Raw genomic sequence first — 14,938 nt, 5'->3', positions numbered from 1 at the left:
AGCCGCCCGGAGTCCTACGGGATCGGGCGGCATATAAATGTTATTAAACTTAAACTTATAAACGTATAAACTTATTATATGCTCGTGTAGCCTCTCCCCTAACCTGTACGTCTCCTGCGACATCTGGCATGGCCACGTCATACTGCACCACAAAATCACCCACGATTCCTGAGCTGGAGAAGGCTTCCTGTTCCTGCAGGGTTGGGGTGAAGACAATCCAAGCACAGTGCCGTCCTTTCTCCACTCGAGTTGACAGTGGCATATCGGCTTCACCTGAGAAGACAGAACAGCAGATTTATCAGTGGGGTCAAGGGTTGCCTCAAACCAGTGGTGGGTTCCGGATCCCGTCGCAACCAGTACGGAGCGATGGGGCCGGGCTTCCACCACAGGCACGTGCACTGCACAAACATGTGCACGCCACCACCCTGTGACGCCCCAGCTGCTTGGCAAGGTCACGCAGGCACTATACGCTGTGCGCGCATGCACAAGTGGCCCATTTCCCTCAAATAGAGGTAAGGAACACAGGTGGGCAGGTGGCGGGTGGGCCCACTGAAACACTGTTCTGGTATGGTGGCCGCTGCTCTCAGCTGCTCCCGATATGGCTGTACCGGGCCATACTGCCCAGAACCAACCACTGCCTCAGACATGCAGGGATTAATTGATGTAGAGGTGACTTGGCCTGCCTTGGTTTCATTTCACTCAAGGCTTTTAACTCAAGTCACTTCAGACCTTCCGCAGCTACTCACTGAGAGCCGAGGTGGCGCAGTGGTTAGGGTGCAGTACTGCAGGCCACTTCAGCTGACTGTTATCTGCAGTTCAGCGGTTCTAATTTCACCGGCTCAAGGTTGACTCAGCCTTCCATCCTTTCGAGGTGGGTGAAATGAGGACCCAGACTGTGGGGGCAATATGCTGACTCTGTAAACCGCTTAGAGAGGGCTGAAAGCCCTATGAAGCGGTATATAAGTCTAACTGCTATTGCTATTGCTAATCAACAGAGAAGTCAAAAAGACACGAGCAAGTGTGGATTATTCCCCAGGTCTTGGAATGGATAGGACAGCAGCCAAGATCACAGATAACACCTTCCCTTCTCATGACGCTTGAGCAGAACATAAACTCTCAGGGATGCCTGTCTACTTCCTGAGATCCTTCCAAACGAGGAGATGGGGACATAAAAGCTTAAGCAACACAGGTGAAGTTCAAATGTTGCAACTAAAGTGAATGCTGCAGTTATTATGAATGGGGTTAGGAGGGTTTGCAAGCTGGTAGGTAGTCAAATCTTTATCTAAACCTGGGAAGGTATCCATAAGAGGCGGGACTGTACTGAGCTACAGCAGAATAATTGAAAGTGAGACATTAAGGGTGCTCCTGATGACTATACGGACAACAATACCATGTAGCTTGCTCTGCAATGATACAGAATAACTTGCCACCCTCTTCCCTTCTTCAGGATAATTTCTAACTTTTCCTAGTTTAACCCATGAGCCTGGGATTTTCCTGATGGTTCAGGTCCAAAGCTGCTTAGCTTTTTAAGGGCCACCTATTGTGAAACTTTGCTGCTCTTCAAAGTTGAAATGCAAGTTTATTTCTTTGAGATTCTGGACCACAACTGAGGAGAAGGACGAACTCATACCTTGAAGAGTATTGGTCATCAGTCGACTTGTGCGAAGGGGCAAGACCTGGACATGGTCGATGCCGGTTCTCTCAGAGATGCTCACTTCCACTGTGAGGTTCCTCACCATCTGCTGGGGACGGACGCTGATAGCATGCTGATACTTCCCCAAGTGTCTCTGAAGCAATTCTTCGTAGGTCAGCTCAAAGGCCACCTTTCCTCCTGCTTCCACACTGGTGGACACTCTGAATTTTTCTATTTCTCGATCCCTAGGAGATAGTGAAACGTGTTGTTCAGGATGCCGTTTGCCGGCTGGCAGAGCAACTCATTCCACACCATCCATCTCCCTGGGACAAAGCTGCCCATCTTCCTCCCATGTTCATATAATTTTTCCCTCCACCCCACCTTAGTGGCGATCTTTGGAGGAAGGCCTGAGACAAGAAGAGGCCGAATTCTTCGGGAGGCTCTTACTTGGTGCCAACATGAGCTGCTGTCCGTCCCTGCCTGCGGGCTTCCTCATACATCTTCTTAGCTTGGTGCTTTTCCTTCACTTCAGCCACATAGATCTTCTCGTTCATGGTTCTAGTACATTGGAACAGAACAGTGGTGGGTTTCAAAAAAAAATTCGAACCTACTCTGTGGGTGTGGCCTCCTTTGTGGGAGTGGCTTGCCGGCCATGTGACCTGGTGGGGAGTGGCTTGCCAGCCATGTGTTCTCTCTCTCTCTCTCTCTCTCTCTCTCTCTCTCTCTCTTTCCTTCCTTTTGTCTCTCTGTCCCTTTTTCCTTTTATTCTTTCATCTCTCACTTTTTTCTTTTTTTTCTTTTTCTTTCTTTCTTTCTTTCTTCCTTTCTTTCTCTTTCTCTCTCTGTGTGAGTCTGTCTGTCTGTCTGTCTGTGTCTGTGTGTGTGTGTGTGTGTGTGTGTGTGAGTGGTGGGTTTCAAAAAATTTCGAACCTACTCTGGGTGTGGCCTCCTTTGTGGGAGTGGCTTGCCAGCCATGTGACCTGGTGGGAGTGGCTTGCCGGCCATGTGTTCTCTCTCTCTCTCTCTCTCTCTCTCTCTCTCTCTCTCTCTCTCTCTCTCTCTCTCTCTCTCTTTCCTTCCTTTTGTCTCTCTGTCCCTTTTTCCTTTTATTCTTTCATCTCTCACTTTTTTCTTTTTTTCTTTTTCTTTCTTTCTTTATTTCTTCCTTTCTTTCTCTTTCTCTCTCTGTGTGAGTCTGTCTGTCTGTCTGTCTGTCTGTGTGTGTGTGTGTGTGTGTGTGTGTGTGTCAGTGGTGGGTTTCAAAAAATTTCGAACCTACTCTGGGTGTGGCCTCCTTTGTGGGAGTGGCTTGCCGGCCATGTGACCTGGTGGGAGTGGCTTGCCGGCCATGTGTTTTCTCTCTCTCTCTCTCTCTCTCTCTCTCTCTCTCTCTCTCTCTCTCTCTCTCTCTCTCTCTCTCTCTCTCTCTTTCCTTTCTTTTGTCTCTGTCCCTTTTTCCTTTTTTTCTTTCATCTCTCACTTTTTCTTTCTTTTTTTCTTTTTTTCTTTCTTTCTTTCTTCCTTTCTTTCTCTTTCTCTGTGTGAGTCTGTCTGTCTGTCTGTCTGTCTGTCTGTCTGTGTCAGTGGTGGGTTTCAAAATTTTTTGGAACCTCTTCTGTAGGTGTGGCCTGCTTTCCGGGTCCACTGGTGAAACCTCTTCTAACCGGCTTGGTAGATTTGATGAACCGGTTCTACCAAACTGGTGCGAACTGGTAGGAACCCACCTCTGGAACAGAACAAGAAACATCTGCCCTCAAATCTCCTCTCCACTATCGCCCTGAGCACAGAGAACATCCCAAGAAATAATTTTAAAAAGTTATAGCTTTTTTATTATAACTACAGCCAGGATGCCCACATTGCTGCTGCCTTCTGCCTCTGCTTGTTCTAGTTTCTTAAAAATGCCCTCCCCACGCTCTGGGGCCAGAGACCCGGTGTCCATTTTTAGCTTATGAGACCACCAGCTCTGGTTCATAGTGCTTTAAAGAGCAGAGAGGTGATGCCATTTTTTATTTCAGCCTCGAAAAGGAAACTAAGGCAGGAAGGATTCTTTTGGAAGCAGGGAAAATGAGTTTCACGGCGTGTTCCTGGATATCTTCAAGATTCAACCGCAAAGCCCAAATGCATTGCTGGAGCACATGTTTTTATAATGATGAGACAAAGGTGGATGTTTATATAAAACAGTCACATGGACTTGGATCTGCAATAATAGGGCAGACTTACTGCTGGCATGCTGGTAACACTCTCCCTCCCCAAATAGCACCCCAACTTTGTGAGTTTAAATGAACCACTAAGATTTTTTTTAAAAAAACTTTGCAATAAAAACGACACTGAGTTTCCCATATGTCAGGATTAAGGATATGGATTTTTGGATCACAAAATGGTATTTAGCACCTCCCAGTCATCTGGATTTTGTAGCCCAGTCCTAGCAGCCCCCCTCCCTCTCCCCCTCCCCTCTGCAAATCCATCCATTGTGGTTAGGAATCAGTCTTGCTTGCCATGATAGTGAAGGAAAACAACTTTCCATAGCCTCAGCTGTGCCTATCTTCCTAGTGGGTACCCAGAAGAGTAAAAAATGGCACCAAGCAACTTTGCCATTTTTACCAAAACTTTTGCTCTTCTTAATTGTTGTTGGATTTTGGGGGGGGGGGTCAATTCTTTAAATATATATAAAAATACATTGTCCTCAGCCTGATTGATGCACCTACGCATGATAAATGTTCTGTTGTGGCCTAACAGTGGCCAGCAAAGCTGGGGGCAGATTCAGACAATGAGGAGGTTGGGGAGGAACATGGGCCAGTCCTGGAGTCTGCGGAAGGCTCTGATGAGGGCTCTGCATTGGAGGCAGAGACGGGGCCAGGGCCATCTGACAGTTATCAGCTGCCTTCGGAATCGGAGATCAGTGGGGCAGAAGAACAGCTGGAGCCTGTTCCTAATGTGCGCATGTGCAGAGCTGCCAGGAGAAGGGAACAGCTAAGGAACAAGGGTTGACTCGGGAGTAAAGGCACAGGTGGATGGTGAACGGCCCCTCCCATAGGGAATAAGAGAGGAGCGAAAGGGGAGACAATTAGTTCGCTTAATTAGCGTAAAGATTTGTTCGTGACTCTCCGAGACTCCTTGCCAAGTATTTTCTTGCACAGCATTGCGTTTGGAAAATATGGGCCTGGCAGCTCTCCAAGCCTGATAAGGTCTGTGGTTGTAAATTCACCTTTGAAAGACTGTTTGCCAGGACCTTTGCTGGATGTGAATGAGAGGAATTCACACTAGCTTAATAAAAAAGGGTTTTGTCAGGACAAGGAGTCTGCTTTGTGATTTGGTGAATCCTAGGTCAGAACATATCCATGTGCATTCCCTGCTCCTTCCAGATTCAATATGATTTTGAATCGGTGTCTTAAATACTCCCCGTATAGTACAGCGTGTATATAATACTCACAGGAATCTGTTCCTAACTACAGTGAGTCTAAATGATGTCATGCACATTACAATGCCAGCTCTGCCCTTGATACTGGTGTTGCGATGTTACATTATGCAGTAGGTAGTCCTCGACGTATGACCACAATCGAGTCCAAACTTTCTGCTGCTAAGCGAGACAGTTGTTAAATGAGTTTTGCCGCATTTTACGACCTCTCTTGCTCCAGTTGTTCAGTGAATCATTGCACTTGTTACAGTGGTGGGTTTCAAAAATTGTTCGAACCTACTCTGTGGGTGTGGCCTCCTTTGTGGGAGTGGCTTGCCGCCCATGTGACCGAATGGGAGTGGCTTGCCGCCCATGTGACCGGATATGAAGATGCCGACGACACTTGTCAGAACCACCTTAAATTACCTCACACACAGCACTGGCATGCATAAGAATAGGATGTAAACTTGTTTTTTAAAAGGCATCTTTGGTTTGCGTTAAAACAACTTCAACACACGCAATGTTCTGATTGCACCACAAACGCAGGAGTCATCCTTACCTTTCACAGAGGCACTGAGTTTTATAAATAGGAGCATGATAGTGTAGAATAATCATATCCAAGGACCAGTGGTGGGTTTCAAAAATTTTTGGAACCTCTTCTGTAGGTGTGGCCTGCTTTCCGGGTCCACTGGTGGAACCTCTTCTAACCGGTTCGGTAGATTTGACGAACCGGTTCTACCGAATAGGTGCGAACTGGTAGGAACCCACCTCTGACTTGTTAAGTTAGTAACACTGTTGTTAAGTGAACCTGGCTTCTCCGTTGACTTTGCTTGTCAGAAGGTCGCAAAACCTGATCACATGACCCCAGGACACTGCAACCGTCATAAATAGGAGTCAGTTGCCGAGCATCCGACTTTTGATCATGTGACCATGGGGACACCGCAATGATTGTAAGTCTAAAAAATGATCCTAAGTCACTTTTTAGGTGCCGTTGTAACTTTGAACAGTCACTAAATGAATGATTGTAAGTCAGGGACTATCTGTATTACCAGTGCCATCCATGGGATGGACCGACAAGCACCTGCAAGACAGCAGATACAGCACTGTAATAGGAGCCCATCTCTTTTCTATAAGCAGTGAAGTCACACTCCCTGTTGGGGCTTTGATCACAACACTGCACCTACCAGATTTTGATTTCTCCCCTCTAATTACCCATGCAAATAACGTGTTCAATTGTTGCGTAGCATTGTAAACTCTTGCCTCTTCCAGGGGGAGAGTTAAACCACCAATTGCACAGATGGATGATTAAGGGGCTGTTCTTAAACACTCCCAGTTTTAGGTTTCATCTGTGGATGGTAGTAAGGTGATACTGCTTGCTAACGTTTTGTGAACAGTAAGCTTTGCTCTCTGCTAATCAACCCGTGACCCATCAAAACCGCGGTAGACAAAAGCGCGCTCGACGAAAGCGCGTACCTGACGTCATCAGCAGCGCGACGAAAAAAATTAAAAATAAATTAAATTGAAATTAAAATAAAATTAAAGCAAGCCGATTCACATAAAGGTAAGGGTTAGGGTTAGGGTTAGGGTTAGCGTTAGGTTAAGGGTTAGCGTTAGGTTAAGGGTTAGGTTTAGGGTTAGGTTTAGGGTTAGGTTAAGGGTTAGGTTTAGGGTTAGATTTAGGGTTAGGTTTGGGGGGGTTAGGGTAAGGTTTTCGCTTTCATTTTAAATTTACCGCTCACAGCGCGATGTTTTCGTCGCGCTGTGATGACGTCACGTACGCGCTTTTGTCTACCGCGGTTTTGTGGTGGAACCAATCAACCGACTGCTTATTTATACAACTATAATTGTCAGGGCTCTCCTACTGCCTTCCTCCTCTGCTTTTTGGTTTTTAGGATTTTTTTTCCCCCAAGAGATTGCTCATTAGGACTGCCATGCATGAGCTTCAAAATTATGAATCACTAGGTCACAAAAATATGTGCACAGAGCTCACTCTTTGCTCCCATCTATCAAGAGTTTTTTTTAAAACCATTCAAATACAATAGCTGTATTCCTCACTGTAACTCACTGAACAAATCGTTCAGGCAAGATTCACTGGAACAGCAGGAATTCAATGTATGTACTATTTGAACCCAGACTGTTGGGAGCAATAGGCTGACTCGGTAAATCACTTAGAACCACAGTGTAGGCACTGTGTAAAGTGTAAAGCACTGTGAAGCGGTATATACATCTAAGTGCTATTGCTATTTGCAGTAGAGGTTATTGTATCTGCAGATTATGTTCTGTACAGAACATGAATAAAAATGCCCACTGAATGGGCCTTGGCTGAGTCTATTCAACATATGAAGATGGTTTACTACTTGTTCATTTAACACAGCATTTCCTTCTTCTGAATCAGAGGTGAGTTGCTCCCGGTTCGGCCCAGTTCAACCGAACCGGTAGTGGTGGCAGTGGGAGGCTCCGCCCACCCATCCGGACGCTTCTGTGCATGCGCACAAGCGTTGCGCGAGCACAAGCGAACTGGTAGTAAACCCGTTAGCAACCTACCACTGTTCTGAATAGTAAAAGTTGTCATGGAATTCAATTCCCTATCATTTGTTACCAGATAATTTATTTTGAACAGTTGGATGTATAGCCTGGCTTTTTCAGTTCCCAAAGCAGATACTTTCCCACCGAGCTGATGCTTTTGTTATTTCACAGAATGACAGCATCTCCGTTCAAAGAATATAGAAATGTGATTCCCTGGCCTAGACTCACATGGTAAAGTTGGAGATGAAGGCAGAGCGGGGCAGATCCAAGTCAAAGACAGCTTCTTTGGCCTCAGGATGTGAGTTGCTCATGGAAATCCAGACTCGTGTGGAGGCATAGCGGGACACAATCGTCGAGCGCACAAAGAAGCTGGAAATTAGGAGCTGAGGAGCGAAACCACAAAGATACTCAGAAAATGATCCAAAACATCCATTTGGCCTTCAGCATGAAATCTGAGAGCAATTCTCTAAATCGTTTTGAAGACCAGGCTTTCTGAAAAGCCCTGAAGATCTGGTTTTAAGCCCAGGTGCTGGTATAGGATGAGATGTACTGTATAGGATGCATTTTGGAAGCATAACTTGGTTTTTGTTTTTAATGTTTATGGTTTGAATAGTGCTCAGAGGCTAAGACGCTGAGCTTGTCAATCAGAAAGGTTGGCAGTTCAAATCCCTTGCGCTGCATAACCGAGTGAGCTCCCGTTACTTGTCCCAGCTTCTGCCAACCTAGCAGTTCAAAAGCATGTAAAAATGCAAATAGAAAAATAGGAACCACCTTTTTTAATGGGAAGGTAACAACGTTCTGAGTGCACTCAACATTTAGTCACACATGACCACGGAGACATCTTCAGACAGCGCTGGCTCTTCAGCTTTGAAATGGAGATGAACACCGCCCCCTAGAGTCGGGAGTGACTAGCACATATGTGCAAGGGGAACCTTTACCTTTAATATGTTTTTATATTTTTATTACTGATATTGTTTTAATTCTTGATTGGCAGACACCCAGAGTTTGGTCTAAAATGTAATGTGGATGAAGAAAGCACCTAGAATTGTGGTGAAAATGGACTGATCAATATCTGAATTGATGACCGATGATCAAGTTCACTTTCAAAATTGGATACTCACAGATTGAGCAGTTAAGTCTTCCCAAACACGGAGGGACAGATAACTCTAATGATTTCCATTTTTCTTTATTCTTTCTTATCCTCTTGAGAAATCTACTTAAACAAAGGAACATTCACACACACACATGCTCTGCTCCCACAACATGCTTAATTGGGTCAATGAGAGCAGTGCTTGTGCATTGTGGGACATACACAGAGTTAAAATTACCCTGCTTAGTTATATGAAGAGAACCCGTGTAATTGCTAAAACGGTTAAGCCGTTTTGCTTACATAGATCCTCTAAGAAAAAGACCTAGAGAAAGAATGGGTGGAAAAAGCAAGTCTCTCTCTCTCTTAGAATTCAGTGGCCAGGCTGTGCAGCAAAGAGCGTAACTTCTAAATCTGATTAGTTGTAGACACCAGGCCAGTGGTGGGATTCAGCCAGTTCGCACCTGTCCAGGAGAACCGGTTGTTAACTTTCTAAGCAGTTCAGAGAACCGGTTGTTGGAAGAAATCTTTCCCCCCCCCCCCCATTTTACAGGGCTAATCTTGTAAGGAAGGCAGGAAGGAAACATTCTGGTGTTGTTTCTAGCCTAATCTTTATTGCCCTGCTTACAGAAACTGCCTCTCCGGTTAACCCTTATTACACTGTAACAGCTAAGGCGAAGCGCCCATCGACCTGAGTGACGTTGAATTGGCCACGCCCACATGTTCACATGGCCATCGAGCCATGCCTACTCAGCTGGTCATTAGGGCAGAGAACCAGTTCTTAAATTATTTGAATCTCACCACTGCACCAGGCCAAGTATCCTACTACCCACCAGCCTGACCAGGGCCGAAAAAATAATATGAAATAAAGCCTTGTGTTATATGGCACAAGACCTGCTGAAATGCTGGGCTCTTCCTGGGGGAATGTGTTACCTTGTATTCCCATAGAATAACCCAGTTAGTGTGATTCTGGGTGTTGCCAAAACTGCCAAGAAGTTGATTTGACCTGCCTATTTTGTGGGAAAAGCAGGTATGTATATTCTGCATAGGCATGTGTTTAATTAATTGAACTAAAGATAAAAAATGCGTGGTTGAATTGTATCACTGGTAGATGCCAATTCTATTCCCCCTCGCAAAAAGTCCTTGTTTTCTGCGTAATATCCAGCTGATATTCATGCTACTACCGGTTTACAGTGGATGAGGAAGCTGGGCAGCATGCCTCACTAAGTACCTAAAGGAATATGTATAGGGTTGCTCTGTAAAGCTCCAATTTTAGCATGTTTATAAGCACAGCAGTGGTGAGTTTCAAAAATTGTTTGAACCTACTCTGTGGGTGTGGCCTCCTTTGTGGGAGTGGATTGCCGCCCATGTGACCAGATGGGAGTGGCTTGCCACCCATGTGACCGGATATGAAGATGCCGACGACACTTGTCAGAACCACCTTAAATTACCTCACACACAACACTGGCCTGCATAAGAATAGGATGTAAACTTGTTTTTTAAAGGGCATCTTTGGTTTGCGTTAAAACAACTTCAACACACGCAATGTTCTGATTGCACCACAAACACAGTAGTCATCCTTACCTTTCACAGAGGCCCTGAGTTTTATAAATATGAGCATGATAGTGTAGAATAATCATATCCAAGGACCAGTGGTGGGTTTCAAAAAAGTTTGGAACCTCTTCTGTAGGTGTGGCCTGCTTTCCGGGTCCACTGGTGGAACCTCTTCTAATCGGTTCGGTAGATTTGACGAACCGGTTCTACCGAATAGGTGCAAACTGGTAGGAACCCACCCCTGAAGCACAGGCTAAAGGACTCTCCCTAGATTTTGATGAAACAGCAGTAAAATCCCTCCTACCTTCCAGATTAGATTGTGATGAAAAATCATTAATAAATCAACTGGTAAATCAGCAGATTGCCTACCTTGCTTTGGGGTGCTTTCACTTGACGTACAGGCCTCTGTAGAAGAAAACAAAATAGTGGTTTTCTTTCACATAAAATGGCTTTGAAATATTCCAAATTGATAGATACTGCTGAGTGATTTCCAGAGGCCAAAGGTGGTAATACATACCCTTTCGTTTCTCTTCTTTTTAGTTCTCTCTTGATGCTTCTTACCATACCCAGCATCCATCCTTCCATCCTTCCTTCCTTCTTTCCTTCTGTCCTTCCTTCCTTCTTTTCTTCCTTCCTTCCTTCCCTCCCTCCCTCTGCCTTTCCCCCTCTTTTTTGTTGTTTCTAGGACCATAAAGACATAATTTAAAACATTGCTGTCCTAAGCTGCCCTAACCATGTTCAGAAGCATCAGAAGCCAGTTCCAATGGCTTTTGAAAGCGTGGCTGATAATTAATTATCATGATAATGGCTGCAAAAATCCAGAGAATTATAGGTGGCATCAAAGAGGCTGCTGTAACTCTTTGCTAACATCTAGCGGCTATCCAAATTCTTGCAAACAAGGTCTGTTAGCCCAAATTAAATCCAAACATGGAATAATGTGCCAATTGTTACAAGTTTTTTTTTTTAAAGAAAATTTTATAAAGAGAGTAATAGTTCTCAGTCGGGCTTCCATATCTTATGTTTTTCAGCCAGAATATCATTGGCTGTTGTGAAAAATAGAATGCTGGATAGAAAAATAGAATAGGCTGGATATGGCTTTGTTGCTGTCTAGCTTTTGTTATGCTTTCATGAGAACTTCCAGATGGCGGATTAGAAATTGGGAAAGCCGGAATTTAATCCCTCCAAAAAGAGAATAATAAAACAAGATAAAGAAAAATGTTAGTTCTTTCCGATTACAGTCTGCCAATTTATAGAGCATGATTTTCAGGAATGGTAATGTTTTTATATAGAGATAGTTTGCATTGCTCTCACTTAACATTTGCTTGCAATGAAACTCCAACTGACTTACACAATTCATCTCAACTGGGCCATGCTGAAATATGTGGAGATTTTGTAATATGGACTGTTCAGTCTGGCTAAGCATAGCATATATGGAGGACTGCAGTAATTAGATTGCATTCAAGAGATTCAACACCATCTAACTCTCTGCTGCCATTTAGTAGTTGAGGATTTTAGTAGAAAAGTTTTAGACAATCATAATTTGCTATCTCATCATCAAGATGCTTCAGAAAGAAATAATCTATTCAGTGTTAGGGATCTTTAGGATCCAGGTTTGTCCACGGTCTGCAGATTTTTCTGTGAGAGTAGTAATTATCCTCATGTTAGATTATGTTCTGTATTTCTGGAACCATTTCTGTGACAAGCTTACCCGACGAGAATAGAAATCTGCCTTATGTTGTATCAGCTTGTGCATATTAAATTAAATTTAATAAATAATAATAATATGGCCAACACAGTGAGGCAGCTGTTGGCCACGAATTCAAGAAGGACATTTAAAAATCTTTAAAAGAGTAGGATGGATTTGAACTTGGGAAATTCATTATGCAAGAGAGGGGATTTCTTACTGAGCTATGTCCCTGGCCCTTCTTAGTGATTCCAATGGGATTACTCTGTAAATACTCCCATTGCATTAACATTTGCTTCTCTCATTTCATTCTTGTTTTGACGGAAATGGGGTTTTGTGTGTGGAACACATGACATCGAACTGGATATAAACAGGGATGTGAGGGAACTAGAAATATTGAAAGCATTTAACACTATTACTTTCCATTAAGGCTTAAATCAGTCTTAAAAACGGGGGGAAAACAATTTATAATACATCCATTTATTACAAATGTAAAAATCCAGAGTGTTTTCCGGGGATGGGAACTATCTGCTTTTGAAAACTTTCCTACGTACATATGTGGTACGGTTGTTCTGTCCTCTTACTTCTTTAAAACATAGGGTCATGCAGAGCCAAAACCATCCTTTGCCTTGAATTATGGCGGGGGAAATCATTTGAAAAATCAAAAGTTGCCCAGAATTGTTTGCTGAGATGGATAGCTATAGAAATCAAATGATAGATAGATAGATGATAGATAGATAGATAGATAGATAGATAGATAGATGATAGATAGATAGATAGATAGATAGATAGATAGATAGATGATAGACAGACAGACATAGACATAGATATGGATATATAATTAGATAGATAGATAGATAGATAGATAGATAGATAGATAGATAGATAGATAGATAGATAGATAGATATAGATATAATAGATATAGAGATAGAGATAGATAGATAGATAGATAGATAGAGAGAGAGAGAGAGAGAGAGATGATAGATGATAGATGATAGATAGATAGATAGATAGATAGATAGATAGAGATAGAGATAGAGATAGAGATAGAGATAGAGATAGAGATAGAGATAGAGATAGAGATAGAGATAGAGATAGAGAGAGATAGAGATAGAGATAGAGATAGAGATAGATAGAGATAGAGATGATAGAGATAGAGATAGAGATAGATATAGAGATAGATATAGATATAGATATAGATATAGATATAGATATAGATATAGATATCTATTTAGAGTTACAACCCCCGGTATGCCCAAATATGGGAGGAAGTTCACTACTTCCATTCTCTGTCCATCGGCTCGTCACAAGAGACCATCCAGACAGAAACCCGATATTTTTACTGTTGCCTTTGTTACATTTGTGTTGTATTTGTGCTGATAAATAGATAAAGGGAGACTAGTATAGATCTATTTCAAGCTATTTAGCTCTCATCAGCTAGCCATACCACAGGTTCGAATCCCAGTAAGGGTATGGCTAGCTGATGAGAGCTAAATAGCTTGAAATAGATCTATACTAGTCTCCCTTTATTTATTTATCAGCACAAATACAACATAGATATAGATATAGATATAGATATAGATATAGATATAGATGATATAGATATAGATATAGATATAGATATAGATATAGATATAGATATAGATATAGATATAGATATAGATATAGATATAGATATAGATATAGATATAGATAGATAGATAGATGATAGATAGATAGATAGATAGATAGATAGATAGATAGATAGATAGATAGATAGATAGATAGAATAAACTCTGTACATACATACATACATACATACATACATACATACATACATACAGTGGATAATAAATTTCTTCCTTTTCCTACATTAAGAAATTCAAAATTTACCATGTGCTTATATGTTTTCCACAGAGTTATTACATCTGTGTTGTTTTGCTGACTTATATCAGAAAAATCACATATCAAAATTATGAATTCAGCCACAACGTTTTTTCAGGGGAGCAAGTTAGGTAAATGATGTGAGATGCAAGAATATTAGTACGTGATCTTTTTTCAATACCATGCCATTCTGTTTCATTATATTCTTTGCTTTTTAAAGTTCAAATGGGTTTACAGTAGTACCAAATATTGCTATTCAAGGACTGCACCTGCTGTGGGCTTGAGTCCTTTAAACTTTGGATGGCAGTGAGCTGCAGCTGCCATGGACTGGAACCGAACCAAACCATCACAGCAGTGACTGCTTGGAACTCAGCAGAATTGGGTCTCTCTTTCCTATTAGCAACAATGAAGATCCAGTTTAATCAGGGATGGCCCAAGCAGCCCATAATAGACTGCTTCTATGGGTGGTATTGTTCCATTGAAGTTAGCAGCCCCCATCTTCAACAGTCCATAGCTTGCCTAGTGTGTAGCTTCATACGATATTCGTGGGTGGACTGGAGATCTAAAGTGAAAGGCTTTCCAGCAGAAGAAATAGAAACAGGAGTGAAAACATTTCGGAATCTATGAAATGGCTTTGTTAAAAGTGGCATCTTTTTGATCTTGTTAAATAAGTCAAGGATTTATTTGCTTCTGCTGGGGGGAAAAACAAGTTTTTAAGTCATTCAGAATGCTCTATCCAGCTGAATGGAAAGGCTCTTATTATTCCTGTATCATGCATAACTATGCTCACTTTGTTGAGGAGCTGTCTGTCTTTCCCTGGTGCTCACGAAGCGTTCTCTGTAGCTCAAATGTTTCCTCTGTGCTTTGCCCAAGTTCTGCAAAGAGACATCCACCTGCTATTTCCCCTCAATGCTTTACTGTGGAATCCTTGGCAAGTTATTGCAGAACACGGCTAGATTTCTCTTTTCTCCAGCCATTTGTTCCCATCGCTTTCTACAGCGTTAGGAGCAAAACTCAGGATTTCACAGTGGTTGAAGAAACATTGAGCATTGCTGCCTCCAGGGACCTTATTCCCTCCACCATCATTTTCCATTTGGTAAACAAAACAAAAAGATATGGGAAAAATGCTACAAAAACAGGACAGCAACATCAAGGCATCCTTTGGGGCTCACGTGTGTTCACCCCTTTGCCTGGAC

At 42.7% G+C, this 14,938-nt stretch overlaps 1 protein-coding gene across 2 annotated transcripts in view; it reads right to left on the bottom strand.

Annotated features, from left to right (window-relative positions):
- ITIH6 (inter-alpha-trypsin inhibitor heavy chain family member 6) overlaps nucleotides 1-14,938 on the bottom strand; it is a 32,467-nt gene that overhangs the window by 16,686 nt on the left and 843 nt on the right. Inside the window, exons 2-6 of one of the 2 annotated variants that reach the window (XM_087710811.1) lie at nucleotides 10,564-10,599; nucleotides 7,782-7,936; nucleotides 2,081-2,191; nucleotides 1,631-1,878; nucleotides 104-273 (exon numbers count right to left, since the gene is read on the bottom strand). In XM_087710811.1, the coding sequence (XP_087566937.1) occupies nucleotides 104-273; nucleotides 1,631-1,878; nucleotides 2,081-2,191; nucleotides 7,782-7,936; nucleotides 10,564-10,599 (720 nt within the window). Of the gene's footprint in view, nucleotides 1-103; nucleotides 274-1,630; nucleotides 1,879-2,080; nucleotides 2,192-7,781; nucleotides 7,937-10,563; nucleotides 10,775-14,938 lie in introns of those variants that run through there. The other variant, XM_087710810.1, reaches the window with a different exon arrangement.

Source organism: Thamnophis sirtalis, unplaced genomic scaffold (genome assembly GCF_051295495.1).
Source record: "Thamnophis sirtalis isolate CommonGarterSnake01/CBP01778 unplaced genomic scaffold, rThaSir2_p1.2 scaffold_3, whole genome shotgun sequence".
Lineage (NCBI taxonomy): Eukaryota > Metazoa > Chordata > Lepidosauria > Squamata > Natricidae > Thamnophis > Thamnophis sirtalis.
Note: the sequence above shows the minus strand (reverse complement) of the source record. Positions and strands in the feature narration are given on the sequence as shown.